This window comes from Triturus cristatus, chromosome 8 (assembly GCF_964204655.1).
Source record: "Triturus cristatus chromosome 8, aTriCri1.1, whole genome shotgun sequence".
Lineage (NCBI taxonomy): Eukaryota > Metazoa > Chordata > Amphibia > Caudata > Salamandridae > Triturus > Triturus cristatus.
Window position 1 is genome coordinate 874,450,861 of NC_140591.1, and position 23,069 is coordinate 874,473,929.

At 44.3% G+C, this 23,069-nt stretch overlaps 1 protein-coding gene across 1 annotated transcript in view; it reads left to right on the plus strand.

The window, feature by feature from the left end:
• Positions 1-23,069, plus strand: part of ABI3BP (ABI family member 3 binding protein) — a 1,978,933-nt gene that overhangs the window by 1,441,475 nt on the left and 514,389 nt on the right. The window contains exons 81-82 of the mRNA XM_085622401.1: positions 20,734-20,808; positions 21,399-21,473. Coding sequence (XP_085478527.1) covers positions 20,734-20,808; positions 21,399-21,473 — 150 coding nt within the window. The remainder of the gene's footprint in view (positions 1-20,733; positions 20,809-21,398; positions 21,474-23,069) is intronic.

Here is a 23,069-nt window from a genome sequence, read left to right on the forward strand (position 1 = left end):
AAAGTGCAGTCTTCTGCACTTTGTACATTTGTCTATAAGAATAAAGGGCCCAATTCACAAAGATTGTCTGTGAGATATACTCATTGCTTATTCCTGATTTCCAGGTGTTATCCAGAAGTTAGCCGTCGCATTCATGGCTCACTCCTAAAATTCATGAGTAAGCCAGGAATACAGCAATAGTAAGACAAGCTCTAGGGTGGTGCGATCGGTGCAACCGCACCAGGCTCTGACTTTAGGTGGGGGCGTCGTGCTTGAAGTATATTATGGTTTTAAAAGAACCTGCTGCTGTGTTCCTGGCGTCCAGCAATTTTCAGTCAACAATAAAATGTCAAAATAACTCTGGTGATTAATGTTCTTCCTAGCGAGAGATGGGAGGGTTGTCTAGGGTAAATTTTGATTCATGCTGAGATAGCGCAGAGGGTTAATTTGCCTGCTGCAGAGAATCTGTACCATTCAGATCACAAAGTGCAGATAATGTAAATAGGTCAGTGGGTTGTTGCTTTTGTCTGAGAGATCCTTTGTTCCTTCAGTTGATAAGTTATAATCCTAACATAGAACAGTGAGCTATTAACTGTCATTAAAGAGCTGCATGCAAAATGCAAGGTATAGATTAGAGCGTTATGATTTTTTTTCAGTCTTTCATTATCCTAATGTTGGAAAAAGGGTTTATTTAGATAGATATCAATTCTGATTATTAAAGAGAACCCCCAATCATGGTGTTCCGTTTCAAATTCTTAGTTTGTGCTTCTCCAGACCAAGACCTTAAACTATCCTGCTTACCAGTATGGATGACATGTGACCCCTACACTTTGTATTTCTCTGTCTTATGTAGCATACCCTATACACTGATTTACACACTTATGATTGGCTCTCTCTGTGTAGTGTGTGTGAGATGTAAAGTGCTCTGACAGCCTACACTTGTATGAGTGGCGGTTGCGCTATAAAACTAATTAGGAAATTGAAATGTTAGGGGCTCCATTGAATACAATGGAGCGCTCCGGGCTGCGAATAACTTGTAAAAGCCCGGAGTTCCAACATTCCAATGTTGTTGTTCACAGATGTTGCTGTGAACAAAAGCCTCATGGACCCGAGGGGATCTCAATCCCTTCAGGCTCCGTGAGGGCTTTGTTTTATTTGTTAGAACCTTCTGCCCTCTAGTCCTGGAATATTCTAATTGCCTTGTTGCTCTCCGTAGCTGAGCTATCCTGGCATTAAAGTCCTGATCTCTTGTTATAGGCCCTCGGCGGAGTGTGCCTTTAATGGCAGGTATAGCCTGCTACAGCTATAAGGCTATATTAAAGGCATCTGAGGGAGAGTGGTCTTGGAGACTTGAGGGGCACTGTCAAAGGGTAGTAGTGAGGGAGTCTGTGGCAGAGGTGGTCATTGGGGGGCGCCAACAAGCATTGTCGCACTGGACATCTCCAGCACAAAAGCCGGCCCCGGACACACCTACTCATATTGCAACCAAAGTGTTTAAACTAGGTCATTGATACCTCTTTATGAAGGTGTTTTCTTCTTGTGCATAATGGCTACTACCATAACCCACCCATCAATGAGGCTTTTTGGAAAAACCAGTGGCGTAGCCGGGGGGCACCCTGGGCAGCCGTCTCAGGGCGGAAAGGCAGGAGTCCCCAGCACCTCACCTCCTCCCGCTCTCACATTCGGCCGCCGTGGGCAACAGAAGCAGTGGTCACCCAGTACTTAAATTGAGCCAGAGCTTTCCGGTGCTGAGCACCGGCACTTAATTGGCTTCCAGTGCTCGGCACCGGCACCTAATTGTCAACACCACACTTAGGGCAGTCTACCACAAGGTGGCACTGCTCATGTAATTTAGAGATGAGCAGTATAACAATTGTTTAGGAAAACAATATACATTCAAAAAAATACTAATACCTGCCTCCCCAGCCATTCCTTTAGCTTTGGGGACCTGGAATAATCTGAACTGGTGTATTTACATGCGAAAGAGATGGTTAGTAGTTGTTTTGGCAGCAATGACAGGGGCGATGGGTGGTGCATGCACCAGTGGCCACTCAGTAAGAGCCCTGGCACTTAATATTTTACAAATTAAGCACTAGGGTCACCACTGGTGGCAGGAGGTATAAGGCCTTGCCAGCCAGTGGGAAAAGCAAATGTTTTAAGCGCTGTTCCTTATTCTGCATCTACATTGAGAGATTGATGAAAGGATCCTCATACCATTCTGTCAGGTTTACTTAACAGTTTCCTCGCTCATATATTTTCAGCCTTTTCTTTCAATTATGTGTTCATGTGATAATTACAGGGGACTCCACTCCCCCCATGTTATTTATGGGTGAAGGTTTTGTATTACTGTTTTTATTCTTCCTCCTCTGGGGTATCGTGGTGTCCTGGAATCTTTGGACCCACCCACAATGTGTGGTTTTAGATGATAAAAGGCCACTGTTTTCATCTCCACTCTGCAGTGTTGGTGAAGGGATTTCTGATTGGCTGTCTACCTTCACTTATTTCATGTTTGTGGTGGATGAGCTGCTACAGGGACACTACTTTTTTCTCTCTTTCTTCAATGGGTGCTCCCTGTAGACCTTTAGTCCTCCAGCTGCAACATACTGAAAGAAGGTCAGCGGGCATTGAGTATCTACATTTCTAGTTTTCTTGATGGTCCTGTTTGCATCCCACAGGAAATATGTATGCGAGTCAGTGGACCAATGACATTCATTCCCCACCAGATTTGCTGGTGTTTCCCTTTCTGGGGTATTGGTGGTGATTTTATCTTACAACTGCTGCTGCTGTTCTCCTTCTTTAGGGTTAGTAGAATCAGAGGATTGCTTCTTTTGTCTTCTTTGTTGTTCAAGCTGAAGCGGGACCACGTATCCCACCGCTATGATTTAGGTGAAGGGTAGAGAGCTACTGTTTTAACACAGTGTGCTGGATGCCAGTTTTCTTATATTCTAATGGGCTTCTACTCCCTCACCCATTTCTGTGGCTGGAATTGCACACGAAAAGCAAAGGGTGCGGTGCGTTAGGATCGACCTCACAACGCGGTGAAGTGGGGGGCGAAGTGTACCAACCACATGGGTAAATGGCTGTACAATCGAGTATGTAGAGGATCGCGGGTACAGGATCCACCGTTCTCCAGGATGTGGGTTCCTAACGCACCGCACCCTTTGCTTTTCGTGCTCAGGATCGGTCTCCATGCACATACTCATCTGCGCAACCAGCCCTGAAGAGTCACATCTTTACACGGTGTGACGAAACACGTGTCGGCTGATTTGTTGTGTATTATGTATTGGTCAGATATTGACATACATAAAAAATACTTTGCACTGAGACTTCTGATGTCGACCTTCGTTATTTCGAAATCCTACAAACTTTGAGCCTTTTTCATTCCTCTATCATTTTCTAATGAAAGTATTACCCCGAAACGTGTGCGCAGGACCTCTTTTTCTGTTTCTTTGAGTGGGTCTGACCCACTTGTTCGCAGGGACTTTTTTCTGGGTTAGTACCCCTGGCCTGTCAGCACTGTATTTAATTTGTTGCCAGTGAAAACTCATAGTGCACACGCTTGAGCGCCATCTTCCTTTATCCCTATCTAACCCTTTCACATTGTGTTTTCTTGTAAGGAGTGTTTCTTGTGCCTTGGTTGATAACTTGCTGGAAAAATTGTATAGTGTTTGTCTCCTGCTGATGAGCATGTTTTTGCCCAAAGTTCCCTTTGTCTCTCATGTTTTATCTATTAAAATTCGGATTTCCCATTTTCTTTGGATTGTTCTTTTAAATGGGTGGTGCTTGGCTCCTCTGAGGTTTTTATCTCCTATAGGATTGTGTCCTTATTTGTAGGTCATTAAAATCATGTTATAGTCTTTGTTTTCTCCTCTCCTTGCCTCTGCCTGAAAACTCTTGAGTCTCTTTTAATTGCTTGATGAGCTCCGCTTTTCATCAAGGTGTTATTTGTTTGTGTTCTGGGATGATCTTTGTGAGAGAGAAGTGAATTGGTAAATTTTCTTTGCTGCAATGTTTGTGATGCAAAAAGAACTATTGATGGACAGAATGCAGAACAATGTCATACATTCACCCCAGGATGCTTGATTCTGGTCCTGGGAAGACATGGCTTGGCAGTTCGGGCTGGACTGTTCCCATGAGGCACAGGGTCAAGACTGATTTGCATATGGCCATATCTGAACTGGGGTGGCGTGGTGAGCAAACTAATGATGGATTAAACCCAGATCTGTGACTGGGGGTGAATGTTTTGCCAATGTGCAACATTCCATCCATCATCTTGTGTGTTTTGCTGTTCGCCCTATGTGGGAAGGGTATGCCCAGACGTGGGTCCTGTGCTCACTACGCCACTGGAGTCAAGCTATCCTGGCTGAAGAGGGGTGAAACCCCGAAACCGGTCCTAGGATGCTTGATTTCGGTCCAGGGAAGACATGGCTTGGCAGTTCGGGCTGAACTGTTCTCATGAGGCACAGGGTCAAGACTGATTTGCATATGGCCATGTCTGAACTGGGGTGGCGTGGTGAGCAAAATAACGATAGATTAAACCCAGATCTGTGACTGGGGGTGAATGTTTTGCCAATGTGCAACATTCCGTCCATCATCTTGTGTGTTTTGCTGTTCGCCCTATGTGGGAAGGGTATGCCCAGACGTAGATCCCGTGCTCTCTACGCCACTGGAGTCAAGCTAACCTGGCTGAAGAGGGGTGAAACCCCGAAACCGGTCCTAGGATGCTTGATTCCGGTCCAGGGAAGACATGGCTTGGCAGTTCGGGCTGGACTGTTCCCATGAGGCACAGGGTCAAGACTGATTTGCATATGGCCATGTCTGAACTGGGGTGGCGTGGTGAGCAAAATAACGATGGATTAAACCCAGATCTGTGACTGGGGGTGAATGTTTTGCCAATGTGCAACATTCCGTCCATCATCTTGTGAGTTTTGCTGTTCGCCCTATGTGGGAAGGGTATGCCCAGACGTGGGTCCTGTGCTCACTACGCCACTGGAGTCAAGCTATCCTGGCTGAAGAGGGGTGAAACCCCAAAACCGGTCCTAGGATGCTTGATTCCGGTCCAGGGAAGACATGGCTTGGCAGTTCGGGCTGGACTGTTCCCATGAGGCACAGGGTCAAGACTGATTTGCATATGGCCATGTCTGAACTTGGGTGGTGTGGTGAGCAAAATAACGATAGATTAAACCCAGATCTGTGACTGGGGGTAAATGTTTTGCCAATGTGCAACATTCCATCCATCATCTTGTGTGTTTTGCAATGTTTGTGATGGCTTTCTGAAATTCTTTGAATTTCAGTGTTTGATTTATGATAGTAAATTCTTGAGTTTTTAGTCAGTTTAGGCAAGTAACCTCTTACATTCAGTAATTTGTTCAAGCCATATAATGGCTTCTATATTTGTCTGCTGTTTTTCCAGTGCATTTAACAGTTTCTAATGAAATAATTATTCAGTGTTTGAAACATTTTGTGGAGACATGGCTCAAGTCTGTGAGGTATTTTGGATCATAACAGAATTTTCTTTGAACGTTGCATACTTCTAGGCCCAAGGAAATTGTTCTTGCTTTTAAATGTCCTGCATTCTTAATAGGCTGTGCATTGTCCTATTTTGTAGCTGCAAATGTTGGGTGCAATTTTGGTATGCTTAGCCCTTCTGTACTCACATTTGTGCATACACTTTTACGTGTGATTTTAGACCGGTTTCACTCTTGTCTTAAACAACCATCGCATATCCTCCATACCTTTTAAAAGTAGAAAGAAACCACATGAGGTGCTAGTGGATTTTCTATATCCACTTATAATCTTGTGGCCCTGTTAACAGAGCAGATATAAAATTGCAGTAAGAGTAGCTTTAGGACTTGCCTCTATGGTCTGTCTAAAAGAAACAGCTGAAAAAGTTGTACGTTTTTATATTTGAAGCAAAGCGCCCAAAAATAATTGCGTGTCACAATATTATCCTTACCTTTTGATCCAAGTTTCTTCATGTCATTTCTGCTATTTATGTAAAGAAAATTCCCATGCTCAGATGAAGCATAGTGGGGGCTATTTACAAAGGTTACTTACACTTGTGAGTAATTTACATGTGTAATTTACTGTTACACTTTTGAGTAACTTTATTACTTTTGGCCAGCCACAAAATCAGAGTGTAAATTTAGTTAACAGCATCTGCCCACTCACATCCTGACAAGCACTTGGAATAGATAATTCCACATGAATGTGTCAAAAACATTTTGGAGGTCGAAAATCAAGCAAGTCGCATATGGGAACTGCCTGGGGGCCTGGTCCATCACATTGAACAGTCATCGGATGTTTTGAGATGTGCTTCGTCTAGGGACAAAACCATTTTGATCAGGATGAATGAGGTTGGGTAATACTTCAGTGTATCTGTCTGCTAGGATCTTCCCCAGAATCTTATAGCCCGTACCGAGGATGGCTATCAGCCTGTATGAGGCCAAGAGGGTTGGATCTCTTTCAGGTTTCAGTATGGAAACCAGGAAGGATTCTTGGAGGGATGGAGGTAATACCCCAACTCGTAGGGCCTCGTTTAACATATTCGCCAATCAAGGTTTGAGGAGTGCTGCAAAGGTGCCTTAATTTTCTATCCGCAGCCCCTCGAAGCCCTGGGGTATTAATTCTGGCTAAATTCTGGATGGCCTGCTTAATTTCGGGAATGTGATGCAGACGTCTATATCTTCCCTAACAGCATCAGCGACGTGAGCGAGAGTGAGTCCAGACATGAATTTACTGACCTCACCGGCGACTGGGGATACTTTGTATATTGAGAACTAATACTTGAAGAATGCATTTAAGATGCTGGTCTGTGCCTATAGGTTATCACCGTCTGGCAAGGATATTTCCAAGACTTGGCCTGAGTGGATGCCTTGTCAGACCAGCCATGCAAGGAGGAAACCTAATTTGTCTCCCTACCAATGTGTCTTGGCTATATGGGCATTGAGGCTGATGCAGAATTGTCGCTCTGAATGAGCAGTTTTAGAAATTGTGTGTGTGCACTTTCCAAGCAGGAACCACAATCCTAGTTAGGATAAGTAACAACATGCCCTAAATTATCCTGTGCTCACCCTCTGGTAGCTTGCCACAGAACAGTCACACTTAATTTAGGAGGCAATGTATAAAGTATTTGTGCAACACTTCGTACAACAACACAGTGAAAACACCACAAAAAGACTCCAAACCAGGGCAGAAAAATAGATTATGAATTTATAAATACAAGATCAAAACAACAAAAATCCATCAAGTAGAAGTCGAGATATACATTTTTTAAAGAATACATTTCAAAATAGTGCTTAGAAGCAATAAGCGTTCAAGTGGGTTATCTGGTTGCGCTAGACAGGGGAAAGTCAAAAGTTAAGCCCGACCACGATGAAGCGTGGGCCAAAAACAGGGGCCCACTTGTCCCACTGAACCAAATTACTTGATCCGGGAGGCATTGTCGTCGGCGATGGTGTGTGGGGCAGCTGAGGCAATGTGTCGGTGTCGAGCCATGAAGTGGACGAGAGGTGGCGATTTTCTCCAGCAACTGCAGCGATTTGTCTGTCGTGAGTGTGCGCCCTGGTACTGGATACGATGCGTGGCTGCTGCTCCTGCAGTAGGCGATGCGTCAATGCTAAAGCAATGCGCTGGTTCCAAGGACGATGACCCAGGTCTGTTCCACGCAATCACGAGGATGCAGTGGTTCTGAGGACGATGTGTAGGGTCTGCTCCCTCAGCGATCAGGATGCGCTAGTTCCGACTCACACAAAGGTGAAGACACACCAGTTCAGATGAAGATGCATAGATTGTGGATGTAGAAGCAACTTAGGCCTCAGTTTCAAGGGTCCAGGGCAGGCCAGACTCACAGCTTGCAGAGTCCAGGTGCAGATGCAGGTGGTTCCAGTCTTTAATATTCCTGAGTCTTGGTAAAAGAAGATATGCCAGCAAGCCCTTGAAGTCATTCTGAGTTCAAGTGATGCAGGTCCAGTCCTTCTCACCTAGGCAGGAGAACAGCAGGCAGCAGGACAGCTCACCAAGGCAAAAGCACAGCGAGACAGAATTCAGCAAAGCAGCAGTCCAGCAGAGTAGCAGTCCTTTCAGCAGCATAGCAGCTATTCTTCCTTGCTGAGTAGTCATACATCCAGAAATTCACTGATTTGTTAGTGCCAGAGGTCTAGTGCTGATATATAGCGGTGCCTTCACTAAACTGGAATTGTAAATCCAAATTCACTATAACTTGTGATTTTAAATTGTGAGTTCAGTGACACTAAACCTGAAAAGTCAATATCTTTACAATTGGGAGTTACACTGAAAATAAGTAATCATTTAATCCCAATGTTATCCTGTGGGAAAGATATGCCTTGCAGTAGTGGGTTAGACAGTGAGTTATATTTATATGTATAAAAAGTGAAGGTTTAGGCCTGACAGGAGGGTTTCCTTGCAAAGTCGACATGGCAATGTGAAACGGCACACACAGGCTCTGTAGTGACAGGCCTGAGACATGGTTATGGGGCTGCTTATGTGGGTGGCACAATCAGTACTGCAGGCCAACTAGTAACATTTTATTTACAGGCCCTGGGCACATGTAGTACCCTTTACTAGGGACTTATAAATAAATTAAATATGCCAATTGGGGATAAACCAATTATGCCATGCTTAGGAGAGAGGGCACAAGCACTTTAGGATGGGTTAGCAGTGGTAAAGTGCTCAGAGCCCTAAAGCCAGAAAACAACGTGGTCAGAAAAATGGAGGTAGGCAGGCAAAGAGTTGAGGGAAGACCACCCTAAGACTGTCAGGTCTAACAAGCAGCATGTGGAGTTTTTACGCTAGTGAGCCTGGGGCCTTTGAAGCGTCTTGGGTTGTTGCTTTTTGTAGGGTGGGTATACTTTTTCAGTCTCTGCAATCTCCCCTTCGAGTAATCTACTAATCTACAAATCCTCACTATTTCCCGTAAGCACCCCATCCCATTCAAATGCCCTGTTGGCTGCTTTGGCCTGATTTTCCTTAACCCCTTCGCTGCTAGGCCTTTTCTCCCCCTGTGCTAAGCCTTTTTTTGGCTTTTTGGGTTAGTTCGCGATTAGGCCCCTGTAACTTTCTGACCACATGAGGTATCCACGCCAAACTTGCGTCCTTTTCTTCCAACATCATTGGGATTGTAAAGGTACCCAGGGTTTGTGGATTCCCTGAAGGGGACCCAGAAGGTAGCCAAACTATGGCTAAATTTTGTTTGTTTTTAGAAAAATGGGAAAAAGGGCTACAGATGAAAACGTCTGTTTTTTTCCCTGCAAATGGTATCAACAAAGGGGTTGTTGTGCTGAAATGACCATTTTCCCAGCTTTCAGGTACAAGCAGTCTTTGGTCAGAAAACCAAAAGGTTTTACACAGTTTGGGCATTTTTCTGGGATATAGCCTATTTTTGCCATTTTTTCTGCATTCAACCTCCTTCCAGTTAACGGTAGAAATGGGTATGAAAGCAATAATGGATCCTGGAAAGCTATACCTTTTAGCAAAGTAAACAACATTCTGAATTTATCAGGGGGTCATTTGTGTAGATCCTTCAAGGTTTCTTTATAGAAACTAACAGTTGAATATATGCAAAATTGAAAATTAGTTGAAAAAAACAGCCGTTTGTGTCAACGTTTTCACCTGTAACTTCTTCTAATTATGACAGCTGTTTGAAAACGATATACCGTTACATCCGCTGGACCTTTCTAGTTGTGGGGATATATAGGACTTGTAGGTTCACCAAGAATCCGACGAACCCAGTGCCAATAACTGAGTAGTGTCTTGCAATGGTTTTTTATTATGTACCGGGTATATAGCAATTAATTTGGGAAAATATATACGTGGAAAAATTTGTATGAAAGACACCTATATATTTCTGAAATTGGAACAAAATATGGAGTTTAGAAACAGCAGATATTTGCACATTTCCGAAATTGTGAGTACCCGCACTAGCATGAGAATTATAGGTCATTTTTCAAAATGACTTATTTTTTACACATTGTCTTTCATTTGGAAGGCAGAAATGCATCAAAAGCCAGTAGGTAATAACTGTTGCTCTACAATTATGTGTTACCCTAAATCTCCCGATAGAAATGGTACCTCGCTTGTGTGGGTAGGCCTAGTGCGCGTGACAGGAAATTGCTCAAAACGCAACATGGACCCACTTTATTTTTACAGTGAAAACAGACCCTTTTTTTTGCAGATAGCCTAGCTGTAGATTTTGAACCCTAGCTCTGCTGGCACCTAGGGAAACCTAGCAAACCTATACATTTTTAAAAACTAGACACCCAGGGGAATCCAGGATGGGGTGACTAGACTGTCTCTCATCAGGTTCTATTACCCAGAATCCCTTGCAAACCTAAACCCAAAACATTTGCGTTCCCCAAAGTCTTCTGAGAACAATGGTACCTCACTTGGGTGGGTAGGCCTAGTGCCAGTGACAGGAAACGGCCCAAAACGCAATGTGGATACACCACATTTTCACAGTGAAAACAGACCCTTTTTTTGCAAGGTGCCTAGCTGTAGATTTTCAACCCTAGCTCTGCCGGCACGCAGGGAAACCTAGCAAACCTATACATTTTTGAAAACAAGACACCCAGGGGAATCCAGCATGGGGTGACACATCTGGCTCTCACCAGGTTCTGTTACCCAGAATCCCTTGCAAACTTCAAATTTTGTCCAAAAAAACACATTTACCTCACATTTCTGTGGTGAAAAGTTTTGGAATCTGCGTGGATTCACAAACTTCGACACACCCCCCGTTCCCCAAAGTCTTCCGAAAAAAATGGCACCTCACTTGTGTCGGTAGGCCTAGTGCCCGCGACAGGAAACAGCCCAAAACGCAACGTGGACACACCACATTTTCACAGTGAAAACTGACCCTTTTTTGCAAAGTGCCTAGCTGTACATTTTGAACCCTGGCTCTGCCGGCACATAAGGAAACCTAGCAAACCTATACATTTCTGAAAACTAGGCACCCAGGGTAATCCAGGATGGGGTTACTTGTCTGGCTTTCACCTGTTACTCGGAATCCCTTGCAAACATCAAAATTTGTAAGAAGAAAAAAAAACAAATTTTCCTCACATTTCTGTGGTGGAAAGTTCTAGAATCTGTGTAGATCCACAAGATTCCACCCACCCCGCATTTCCCAAAGCCTTCCGAGAAAAATCGTACCTCACTTGTGTGGGTGGGTCAAGTACCCACGACAGGCAAGGGCCCAAAACCTATTGAGGCGACATCAAAATTACCTATCACAAAACAACCTGGTTTTGCAAGGGGGGTCCCATGAGTTTTTGGCCCGGGGATTGGCGGCCATCTAGGGAAACCTACCAAACCCACACATATCTGAAACCTAGACACCCGGGGGAGTCCAGCAAGGTATGGCTTCCCTGGTTGCCCCAACATTTCCCTACCCAGAATCCCATGAAAACCTCAAATTTAGCTGAAAAGATCACTTTTTTCTCAAATTTCTGTGTGGGAAAGTTCTGGAATCTGTGTGGATCCACAAATTTCCTACCACCCAGCATTCCCCCAGGTCTCCCAATAAAAATGGTACCTCACTTGCATGGGTGGGTCAAGTACCCGCGACAGGCAAGGGCCAAAACCTATTGAGGCAACATCAAAATTACCTATCACAAAACAACCTGGTTTTACAAGGGGGGTCCCATGAGTTTTTGGCCCGGGGATTGGCGGCCATCTAGGGCAACCTACCAAACCCACACATATCTGAAACCTAGACACCCGGGGGAGTCCAGCAAGGTATGGCTTCCCTGGTTGCCCCAACATTTCCCTACCCAGAATCCCATGAAAACCTCAAATTTAGCTGAAAAGATCACTTTTTTCTCAAATTTCTGTGTGGGAAAGTTCTGGAATCTGTGTGGATCCACAAATTTCCTACCACCCAGCATTCCCCCAGGTCTCCCAATAAAAATGGTACCTCACTTGCATGGGTGGGTCAAATACCCGCGACAGGCAAGGGCCAAAACCTATTGAGGCAACATCAAAATTACCTATCACAAAACAACCTGGTTTTACAAGGGGGGTCCCATGAGTTTTTGGCCCCGGGCTCAGCGGCCATCTTGGGATACCTACCAAAACCACACATTTCTGAAAACTAGACACCCGGGGGAGTCCAACAAAGTATGGCTTGCGTGGGTCCCCCAAAGTTCCCTACCCAGAATCCCTTGCAAACCTCAATTTTTGTTGAAAAAATAAATTTTTCACACATTTCTGTATGAGAAAGTTGTAGGATCACCGGGCTGACATAAAGTTCCTGCTACCCAGAATTCCCCCAGGTCTCCCAATCCAAATGGTACCTTACATGTGTGGGTAGGCATAGTGGCTGCAACAGGAAATGGCCCAAATCGTACTGTGGAGACTTCAAAAGGACCTATAACAAAACTACCTGGTTTTTTGGCCCGGGCTCGTCGCCATCTAGGGAAACCTACCAAACCCACACGTTTCTGAAAACTAGACACCCTGGGGAGTACAATGAGGTATGACTTGCATGGATCCCCCAACATTTCCCTACCCAGAATCCCCTGCAAACCTCAAATTTAGCTGACAAAATCACTTTTTTCTCAAATTTCTGTCTGGGAAAGTTCTGGAATCTATGTGGATCCACAAATTTCCTACCACCCAGCGTTCCCCTAGGTCTTCAGATAAAAATGATACCTCACTCGCATGGGAGGGTCAAGTACCTACGACAGGCAAGGGCCCAAAACGTATCTCCCGAGGCTTTAGGGGAGAAAAAGAAATCCCACTGGTGCCTGCACCAGAGGGATTTCCGGTGCCACGTGCCAGGACAGTCAGGAGCCGTCTTGCGCACACGAGCACTGTTGCGCACGACGGCTCCCGCCCATCGTGCGTACAGAAGGGGTTAAAGTATTGCCTGATATATAACTATTGGGGTTCATGGAAAGCTGGGTCCCCCGGGAAAGATGCCATGCAGGTACTGGTATGACCAGGGAGTTCCACTGCATGTCTAATATATGTGCGTCGTAATCGGAAACTACATGGCCCAGATAGTTAGTGTGTCCAATTGTGTCTAGGATGGAGGTAGAGCATAGAATATATATGGTCAAGTCATACATAGAGGCCGTGTGTTTCAGAGTAGAATGAATACACTCAGAAGTGTGGATGTCCGAATCTCCGGGCGTCTGCGAGTGCCCACCAGCTGACCCACTCTGAGAAGTGCTCTGTGTGGGTGCATGGGGGCAGTAGGGGAGTGGACCTATCTAGTTGCAGGTCTAGCACGCAGTTCTAGTATACTCCTAGAATCCCCTGTGGCACAGTTTTATGTGCTAGTACCCTAGAGAATGCGGCCCAAAAGGCCCCCTGGTAAGTGTTTGGGGCATAGATTCTCCCCAGGAGGATGTGTGAGCCATTAAGCCAGCCCTCGACAAGCACACAGCGACCCTCCTTGTGTACAATAGTGTTGAGTGCTTGGAAGGGGACACGCAGCCGAATCCAGATCATTGCTCCATGGGCGTACACAGAGTAAGTGGGGCTATAACTAATCCCCTCTATGGTCTTTGTATCAAGGGCAGCTCGTCCACAATGGCGGGGGAGCGTCGCCCCACTGGCAGAGCCAGTAGCTAAAAAATAAAACAATATTTGATTATCATTTTATTTTTAAGGAGCTGGCTCAGCCAGCGTGTGCAGGGAGGCGTGGGGGTGGGGCATTGAAGGGGGTAGGAGGAGTGCTACATGCACTCTCAGGCCAACCAAAACACATATGCACACTTAGGTTTCTCCATCCCAGCTGTTCAATGCAGCTGGGCTGGAAAAACCCCACAGACTCTCTGGTCTGAGGAGGGCAACTTTCTAGCCTGCTCAGGCCAATCCCCGCGCTGCTCTGCGTCACGGGAATTGGACAGAGAGTCTGATGCAGCCCCAGTGCCTGCTGGGACACAGAAGAAGAAGCACCTGGCAAGACGCGGAACGATGCTTAAGGTAAGAGTTTGTTTTAGTCTTCCCCAGCTCTCCCCCTCCCACATTCCACTCCCCTCCCCACCCCACTACCTTTTGTATGTGGCACCCGCCACTGCTTTGTATGTGTTGCTGCTCAGTTGCCATGGTGTGTTTCTTGAAGGAATATGATGTGTGCATTCTGATGCTTAATGTAGGAGTAAACTGAGTAGTGCTTTCTCACCATGTGTATTGCACGCACATTCAGGGTGAGTAACCTGGTTTTAATGTGTGGGGTCATTTGCAGGTGATTATGTGGGTCTAGTTGGGGAGTTAAGCATAGCGCATGGACCTTCAATTGTTGTGTAAATGGGGCCACCCGCCCTCTGTGCCTTGGGAGGTGCATGCCTCCCAGCTTGGATCTCTAGGTAATAAACTGTATTAACGAGGGAATTAACCATGACAACATCTAGGGCCTACTGCAAGGGCAGCCTGCCCAAACTGATGAAAACCTTGAGCCATTAGTTAAAGTGGGGCTGTGACTCAACGGTGGCAGACAGTGTTTAGGCATGGGTCAGCCCTTGATTACAGCATCTAGTCAGCGGGAGCGGGGGACAGTGGGGATGGGCCCCATCATACCCAGTTCAACCTAAGCTGCCTCTTTCTCGAGAGGCGACGGGAAACCCCTTACCGTGAGTTTACCGATGTCTCGGTGTGGTGCCTGTCAGCCCATTCACATGCATCCTTTGTGTCTGTTAAGAAGAGGGACTTGCCCTCCACTAGGATTCTTAGGCAGGCCAGAAACAACAAGGAGTGTTGGATGCCCAGATCACAGAGTCACTTCTTCACGACCAAGAAGGAGTTTTGTTGGCGATGGACTGCCTCAGTGTAGTCTGGGAATAGCAGGATTATCCTATTCTCAAGTTTCAGAAGTCCAGTTGTCTGGGCAGCTTTCAGGATGCATCATGGTTCTTGAAGTGGAGGAGTTGGTGAGCATGGGACTCAGCTGCTCCCCAAGGACCAGCAGCCATGTGGACACTCTGTGAGCTCTTTCCAGTGAGAAGAACAGTGTTAAGTCTGATGTTGAGATGTAAGACTTGAACCTATTTTCTAGGAAGATCAATGAGTCACAACCTTCTATCCCCTCCGGCAGGCCCAGGATGCAAATGTTGCTCCAGGCAGATAGCCCCCCCTGCATCCTTTGTCCTTTCCTCCAGTACCCTCACTCGGTCCTGGAGGTCACGAAAAGCTTGTTGGTTGGTGATTGTCTGCAGTTGCAGCATGGATATTTCTCTTTCCCCATCTCTAGCTGTAAGTTTGTCTCAGAGAAAACTCAGCTCTGGCATTAGGGAGTCTATCTTGTTCTCCATTGAAATTCAAGAGCCTTCTATGGTTGCAAGAGCTCTGTCCAGTTTGTCATCTGGGTCTCCGGCTTGCACATATATTCCTCAGGTATAGGGGTTTCCCGTAATATGGTTGTTGGATCAGTAGTTAAGGGTGCCTGTGTAGGTATGGTTGATCTTAGACGGCCCATCGCAGAGGGCGAGGGGAAGGGACAAATGTCAGGGCTGAATGGGATCTGAGAATGGATGTTAGATGAAGGGTAATGTGTGAGATAGCCTTGGTGTAGGTGTGGTTCCAGCTCCATGGGGTTCCAGGACAACCAGGCGGGTGGATCTCCACACACGATCAACAAGGTCATCGAAATTCATTGCCAGTACAGCAGACTGGACACTAAGTAGGTTCTCGGTGTAAGTTGATAGACTGCTCACCGCACCTTTTCATTTGAATATGTCTGTAGACAGTGGGTGCAGTTTAATTATCTGGTGCTGACTCCTGCGTCCCAGACAGTTTTTGGTGTTTCACCTTTGCCGTTGCATCCGCCATCTCCTAACAGCCAAACAAACCTGTTGCGGCTGCTGTGAAGGGGTCAATGCAGGAGGGCGGTGGTCTCGTCCCTCATCAGGGCCGTGAATGATCTTGGACACCACAGAGGGCCCATGGCAGGCATTAGACCTGAACCCCGAAGTTGTGGTCAATGGGGGGGAGGAGCAGGGCAACATCCCCAGCAGAGAACCCCCAACAGTTCCCCGCAGTCTAAGGGCAGGTTCCCCCAGGAGGCACCCCCAATTGCAGCCTGAATCTCGTAGTCTGTTTTTTGCCAGTTGAGGCTGGTCATTGGGCATCTCACCACTGCTTCTCCATTGCTCGTGCCTCTCCAGGTGGCACAGGCTTTGCCGTGTTGATACACCGCACCTCAGGTGTGTGAATGGGGGGCCCTACGTACACCACTGGCAGCCAAGAGATTCACTCAACACGTTGGCCTGGTTCTCACGGGTGGACTGCAGAAGCTGTCTAGAAGCACCTCACCCGGACTGACCAGTCACTGCACCTGCTTCGTGGCATTTGTCCTACCAGCTCTTCTTGCGATGGACGTGCAGGCTCCGGAGTGAGAAGAATAGTAGGTGTGGGCCACAGTTCTCCAGGGAAGCCCCCTCTTCCTCTCTCTTGCCCCAGTTCAGGCCTCCGTTAGCAGGCCACTATCAGCGGCCCTCAATCTCTGTCTGGCGGCACCGTCTCTTCCAGACACTCTCCACAGTGGGTAGTCAGTGTCACCTTGAGCTAGGAGGTGACGAGTTTTGCCTCTGTTTGGTCTCCCCCGGCATTCCACTGTTCCTGTGGGCACCCAGTGGGAGCAAGTGTATCAGCTCGGGGTTAGGCCATACCGGGCCTGGAGTCTCCGTTGCGGGCTGCCACTGAGTTGGTCCCGCTTGGCCGGAAGGCCCCATCGATCGAGCAAGGAAAATGAAGGAAGACGCCTCATCACCAAGAGAGGCGCAGACAGCAGGCGCCTGCTGATGCTGAGTCCCTGTAGTAGATATGTAAGGAGTTTAGGTCTGAATGCGCAGAGCCCTAGCTAAGAGAGAACACCATCATGGTGTGTTAAGCCATGCCCCTCGCAATTTCATCATATAGGAATAAATATCAATGTTACATTAATTTATGAATTCAGAAAAAGTTACACAAATTTGTGATGATTAAATATTAAATACATTTTTAGATGTTTTAATATTAAACTATATGTATTTATTTAACAATTTCAAAATAGTTTTATTTAAGTTAACTAATGGGATTCCTATGGGGTTTTATTTAAACCCCTATCTCCATTTTTAGGTTTTGCCTGCACGACACTTGCGCTGTGCTTGTGAAATCTCTTGCATTTATTATATCTTAAAAGGGGGCTCTTATCAGCTCCCTTCACCAAATTAGTGTGTTCATTCGCTTAGTGTGGAACTTTTTTTAAGTTCCCCTGGTTGCACACATTTACAATACTTCTTCTAAAGCTGTTCACACTGTTTAAGCCCCATTCACTGTCAAGAAAGGATCTCTTCCCACAGAAAAGGCAGACAGCTTCTAACAGTATGCTGGAATGCTTGCGTTTATTACTTATTATTTTTACTTTATATAGCGCAAACTTGACCCCAATCGGGTATCAGCGCACTTTACATAGCACCAGTTGCATTACATGAGGACACATTCATATATATTTTTTTTTGTTAGGCTCAGGGAGATTAAGTGATTTGCCCAGAATCACAGGATGTTCAGCGTCATTGCCTAGACTTGAACCCAGTTCCCCAGATTCGAGGTCGACCACCCTAGCCGTTAGGCCAACTCCTCTCCCCAGAGGAGTTGTGTAAAGCAGATGCTTTAGCCTTGGAACGTTTGTGGCATTTACTATTCATGCCTCAGTATCTTTCTTTGCACTATGTAGGCATCATCAGATTGATTTTTTTCAACGTAATCTATTTGGTCATTTTAATCAAATTCTAAATGTTGTAATAAATATTTAAGAGCTATGCTATATTTTACGACTAATAAGGTAGCCACAAGTGCAGTTACCTTGCATACAATAGAGTCATGATTTGATGGTGCAGCAGATGCAGTAGCACCGGGCCCAAAAGTTGTCAAAATGCCTCTTACCACATAATATTGCTATATTTGACTATTAAACAGGCAGTCACAATTGCAGTTACCTTGCATTTAAAAGGGACTTGATTTGAAGGATGCAGCGACACTGGGGCCTAAAGTGCTAGGGACCCCACTAAACCCTGACTATTGCTAACATTTAAAACTAAACAGGCAGTCACAAGTGCAGTTGTCTTGCAGATAACAGGGTCATGACTTCAATTGTGCAGCAGGTGCAGTGACACCAAGTTTAAAAGTTCTAGGCACCCCACTAAATACCTACAATTGCTTTATTTTACTACTAAACAGGCACTCAGGGGTGCAGTTACCTTGCAGACAACAGGATCAATATTTGAATGGTACAGTGGCACCAGGGCCAAAAGTTGTCATAACTCCTCTAAACACCAAATACTGCTATTTTTTACTACTAAACAGACAGTCACAAATACAGTTATCTTGCAGGCACTAGGGGCAGGTTTTGAGTGGTGCAGCTGGTGCAGTGGCACTGGTTCCAAATGTTGTCAGAATTCCTCCTAAATACATAATATTGCTATTACATCAATTAATTCTATTATTTCCCTCTTTCATTTTTCTAAAATTTACTATTACTTACCTGCACTGTCCTACTAGTAATAGCACAATATATTGGCATTTAGTACATAAACAAGTCATAGCACTTTAACAGACTTTCTGTAACTTATATTGTACAACTACTCAGCAAGCTACAACTTACAACAACAAAAACGCTTATTATTATTCACATAGGTGAAACCTAATGAATTTACCAGTGCTTGTTTTCTATGGGAGGGTGTTGCAGTTCCAGTGGTTGGCCATGTGTGGTGCTCGACTTACCCCAGCAATAAGCAAGGGTTATTTAAATTCTGTTTTGGGTGTCGTGATTGCCAGTCCCGGGCGCCTTCTGAACTACTAAGATGGCTGCTATAGGGGGCGCGCATGCGCAGAAGCCCATGGTGAGGCTAAAGCGCAGCCGCTCCCGAGCCCAAACGCTTCGCGTTCTTCCTCGCTGGAGTTGGCCCTTACCTTCCGGTCCCATGTGCAGCTTCCTGGAGCGTCGGGTCTTCCTTCCATGTTCTGCTTCGTCCCGGCGTCTCTGCTGCTTCAATCCCCTGCTGGCGTCCCTCCGCTGGGAAATCCTCTGCTGGTGTTCCTCTGCTGGTAAATCCCCTGCTGGCATCTCTCCGCTGTTCTATCCTCTGCTTTCGTCGTTCCGCTGTCCGAACCCTTGCCTGGTGATCTCCACTTCGTGTTACACCTCCTTCGTGGACTTTTGTGTTCCCTCCTACCAGTACCTACAAAGGAAGAAAATAAACAAGAAAAGCTACAGACTGTATTACCGGTAACAGCCCTGTGCGCTGCCAGATATTCTCTCAATTCTCTGGTCTTTGTAAATATATACTTATCTGATCTTGTGCTGTCGTCTTGTGCTGTTGTCTCTGTGGACTCCGCTCCTTCAGCCTGCTAGACATATTTTCTGCTTTCCTATGAAAAAGACAAAAGAAAAAACTTATGCCTGATTTAAGGTTATATATTTAATTTGTGACAGAACAAAACATTTATTTGGGAATTTTCACTTGTATAGAAGTCAAGCAAATAGGTGGGTACATTAGCACAGTATTTTTATACTTTCTCCAAGCCTGTGTTAGTCACCTTTTCCTTAAAGTAGTCTCTTATCTTTCCTTCATGGCCGTATTCACACACATTGAACCCAGTCAGGGGAATAACTTAGAAGAAGGGAAATTAAGGTAGGAATGTCTCATTTGAGACTAGACAGAACTCAGATTACTCTCTTACTATACAGTTTTTTTCCCTTTTTGTTCTTATTTACAGCTTTTGCTTTGTCCCTGCCTGGTTCTGTTTTTGCCTGGGATCCGACGACGGACCTTTACCTCTCCTTGTTTAGTTTCCCTTCTTCCCCGGGTTACCATTGTCACTTTGACCTTGTTGGGTGCAATAGGTGATTACGGGAAGTAGAGGATTTTCTCTTCATGTCCATGACGTTCCTGCGGAAATAAATTGAACCTTGACATTGGGTCCCTTTTTAGCTGTAGTAACTTTAGAAGTACAGTTTGTGATTACTGTTGACTCTTTTTGTGGCAGGGTGCACCCATAACCGTTCCGTAAATCCTATTCATAATCTCCTCTAATTTAGTACTAACTATGACCCTTTTCCAGCCTCTCCCCACCCCCTCCCTCACACATGTGTGCAGATCTTCTCATTGAAAAGATAGGAGTGGTGTAGGTGGAGATTTACACACATAGGTTAGTGAATAGCCTTTTGTAGTACTTTAGTAGCACTCTTGTAATACTACTAGTCATACTGTAAAATGCAGTTTGCGAATAAGCCCCACTATGTTTATGAACAGTGCTTGTGAGTCGAATTGGTTATAGGAATGTAGAATTGAGAGGCACACTTGCTACGCCATATTGCATTATTATGAAATATAAATCTACTTACATCATTAAGGAATTGGGGCCCATCTACCTCTTACTTGGAGATCAGTGTCATATCATTTCTCATTAGCGATTATTTTTAGTCTGTTATAGACTGCCTATAGTTTTGCTGCTTCAGTGGTAGTACTCTCTCAAAGATGTCCAAAGAAAGGGTAAGTAGGTGATGGGCCACTAAATAAATAGTTTGCTGGAGTCCAACCTTATTACTATGGATTTATTACTGTGTGGGTTTATTGGCTTTTGCCTTTCCAGGTACCTATAGCAAGAATGCTTACCTTTTAATATTTGACAAAAACAATCTTTGGGAGCAATAAGAAGTTTATGTCCGGTTTATGGCTGTATTTTCAGAATCTGTTGTATTTCTGAATTGTTTTTACAGGACACATATACTTACACCGTGCTTTTCCTTTTCAACAGCAGTACATCAAACTATTCAAGAAACTCGCACTGACATCCCCGATATATCCCCTAAGCTGCCCGACTCAACACCGGGTAAAGATATTTCTCCAGACATTAGTTACCTCACTCTCATGACTAAAAAAGAACTAAAACCTATTGCATCATTGCTTGCCCCATAAAAATTCATTTCCTAACCCTAGTTCATGCTCCATTCTTCATCGCAGCATGCTCTCATCAACTTCTACTGTAATATGTGTGCTTTGTTTTTACATCATGAATGCAGTTGTAGGGAATTGAGTTGGAGTCTTCTGCACATTACTTCCCTTTCTATTCTCCATAAAGCTCCTCAGGATTTAACATGAATGATAGCAAATTTCTTCCTTATATGTATGACCTTAATATCCATACCTAATGCATTATCTTTAATTTTTTTGAAAGGAGATATGTCTCCAAGAGAAAAATGCACTCATCATCTTATCATAACACCGTTTCATTATACTTTTCCATCTACCATGTATACTACCTTTCCTTCATCATTAATAACTCAACTGTATAATGTTTAAAAATGTGTATACTCATGCTTCAGCAGAACCATGTATCATTATCTTTGCTCGGTTCCATTATGAGATACTCAAAAGTCATTGATGGTCTTTGGCCACTGTAACCAAGTATGTTTTTTGCAGTTTCAAATGAACCAACTATTTTTCCCTTCAAAGAGGTCACATCTGCTGCTGCAGAAATTCAAGAATTAAAACCTGGTAATTTACGTTTTTACAAAGTTCTCCATTTTTCCCGCCAGATGATAACTTGCCGTGATATGCAAAAAGGTCATAGAATTCCAACAAATTTATTGTCTTTAGATTCAAAAGATTTGTTTTTCAGTGCTTCATCATTTACTCCATCAGCTGCTATGTTTGTATGTAAACATGATTATTCAAAGTCTGTCCCTGCCTGAGCTTTATTCTTTAGGGTATTCATGGCACAATTCACAAAAGTAAACTTAGCCAATTCATAAGGGTAAACTTAGGCTTGAGCTGAAGTTTAAGTTTACCTTTCTATATTGTGCCCTTAGACTTCAGATCTAAACTTAGACTTCAGGTCTAAGTTTCCCTTTGTGAATTGAGTCCTCTGAATTGTAATACTGTAGCAAAACTTCACTGGCGAAAAAGAACGTTGTCAAGATTAAAATGTATTTATTTAAAATATATTTTTATTTATTTAGTTTGGTGTTTTGGAAAGCACTGTATTTAAGAATTCAGTTACTTTAGTGAGCAGCAGATTGGGATAGGAGCATTGAACAACCTAAAGAAAAGAGAAACCTAAGATTGCTATGCATACCAAAAGCAAGCCCTAAATTCCCTTTCCTCGGTCTCACAACACTGACCTAATATGTTACTAAATTTGTAATCCACACTAAAAGGGAGCAACCTAATATCCATGGGAAACTGATTATCAAGCATACAGTAAGAGATACAGTGGTTAATTCGGGGTCACTAATGCTACACTTAACACTGTTTAGTAATAAATATAACTGATGATCCTGTGAAAATGCATAGATTCTAAATAACTGTAAATACACAAAAGCACAAATGATGTCCTTTGTTCTTTGTTTTCGTTAGTGTATTTAACATTATTTGTAATCTGTATATTTTCACAGGACCATCAGCATACTTGTTTATTTCAAATTTGTCTTTTGTTCAGCATTAGTGACCCTGACAATAAATCACTGTTTAATTCCTATACTTCTATTCTAGTCAAACTATGGTTTGATATGGCAAAATTATTCTTGGTACAGATAGTGTATATCATAATAGGTTAAACAGAATTTCTAATTTTCTCACAATATTTTCTTTATGAAGCATCACTTTTTGATCCAAATTATCATTACGGTGTGAATTATACGGTATTTGTATTCTTGTCATTGGGGTGGGGTGAAAACATCTCCTAGTAAAGACAGCTGCATTGTCACTAAGAACTCTTTAGTGCAACCATAATGACATTGACTTGTTTTCAAAAGAAATAAATTGAGGTACGATATGGTTAAAGTGAAATTGACGTTATTGATGGCCTCAAAAGCTATGGAAGTCAAATACACAAAAAGAAAAATAAGGTATCTTATCTTGTGCCTCCTGTGGGGTGGTTGTTGCTTTTGTTTTTTATTAATGATTCAGCAAGTGGGTCATTCTAGTTTTCAGGTTATCATAGTTCTCTTGACTGCACTTGGCTCTGCCCAAGTCTTGCACCAGATAATATGGTAAGATTTTCTACATGGTTTTGAGAACAAACACCTGGATACAAATGCATTTCGCTCTTCATAGTAGTAATCACAGAAACATGATCACTGATTATCTACT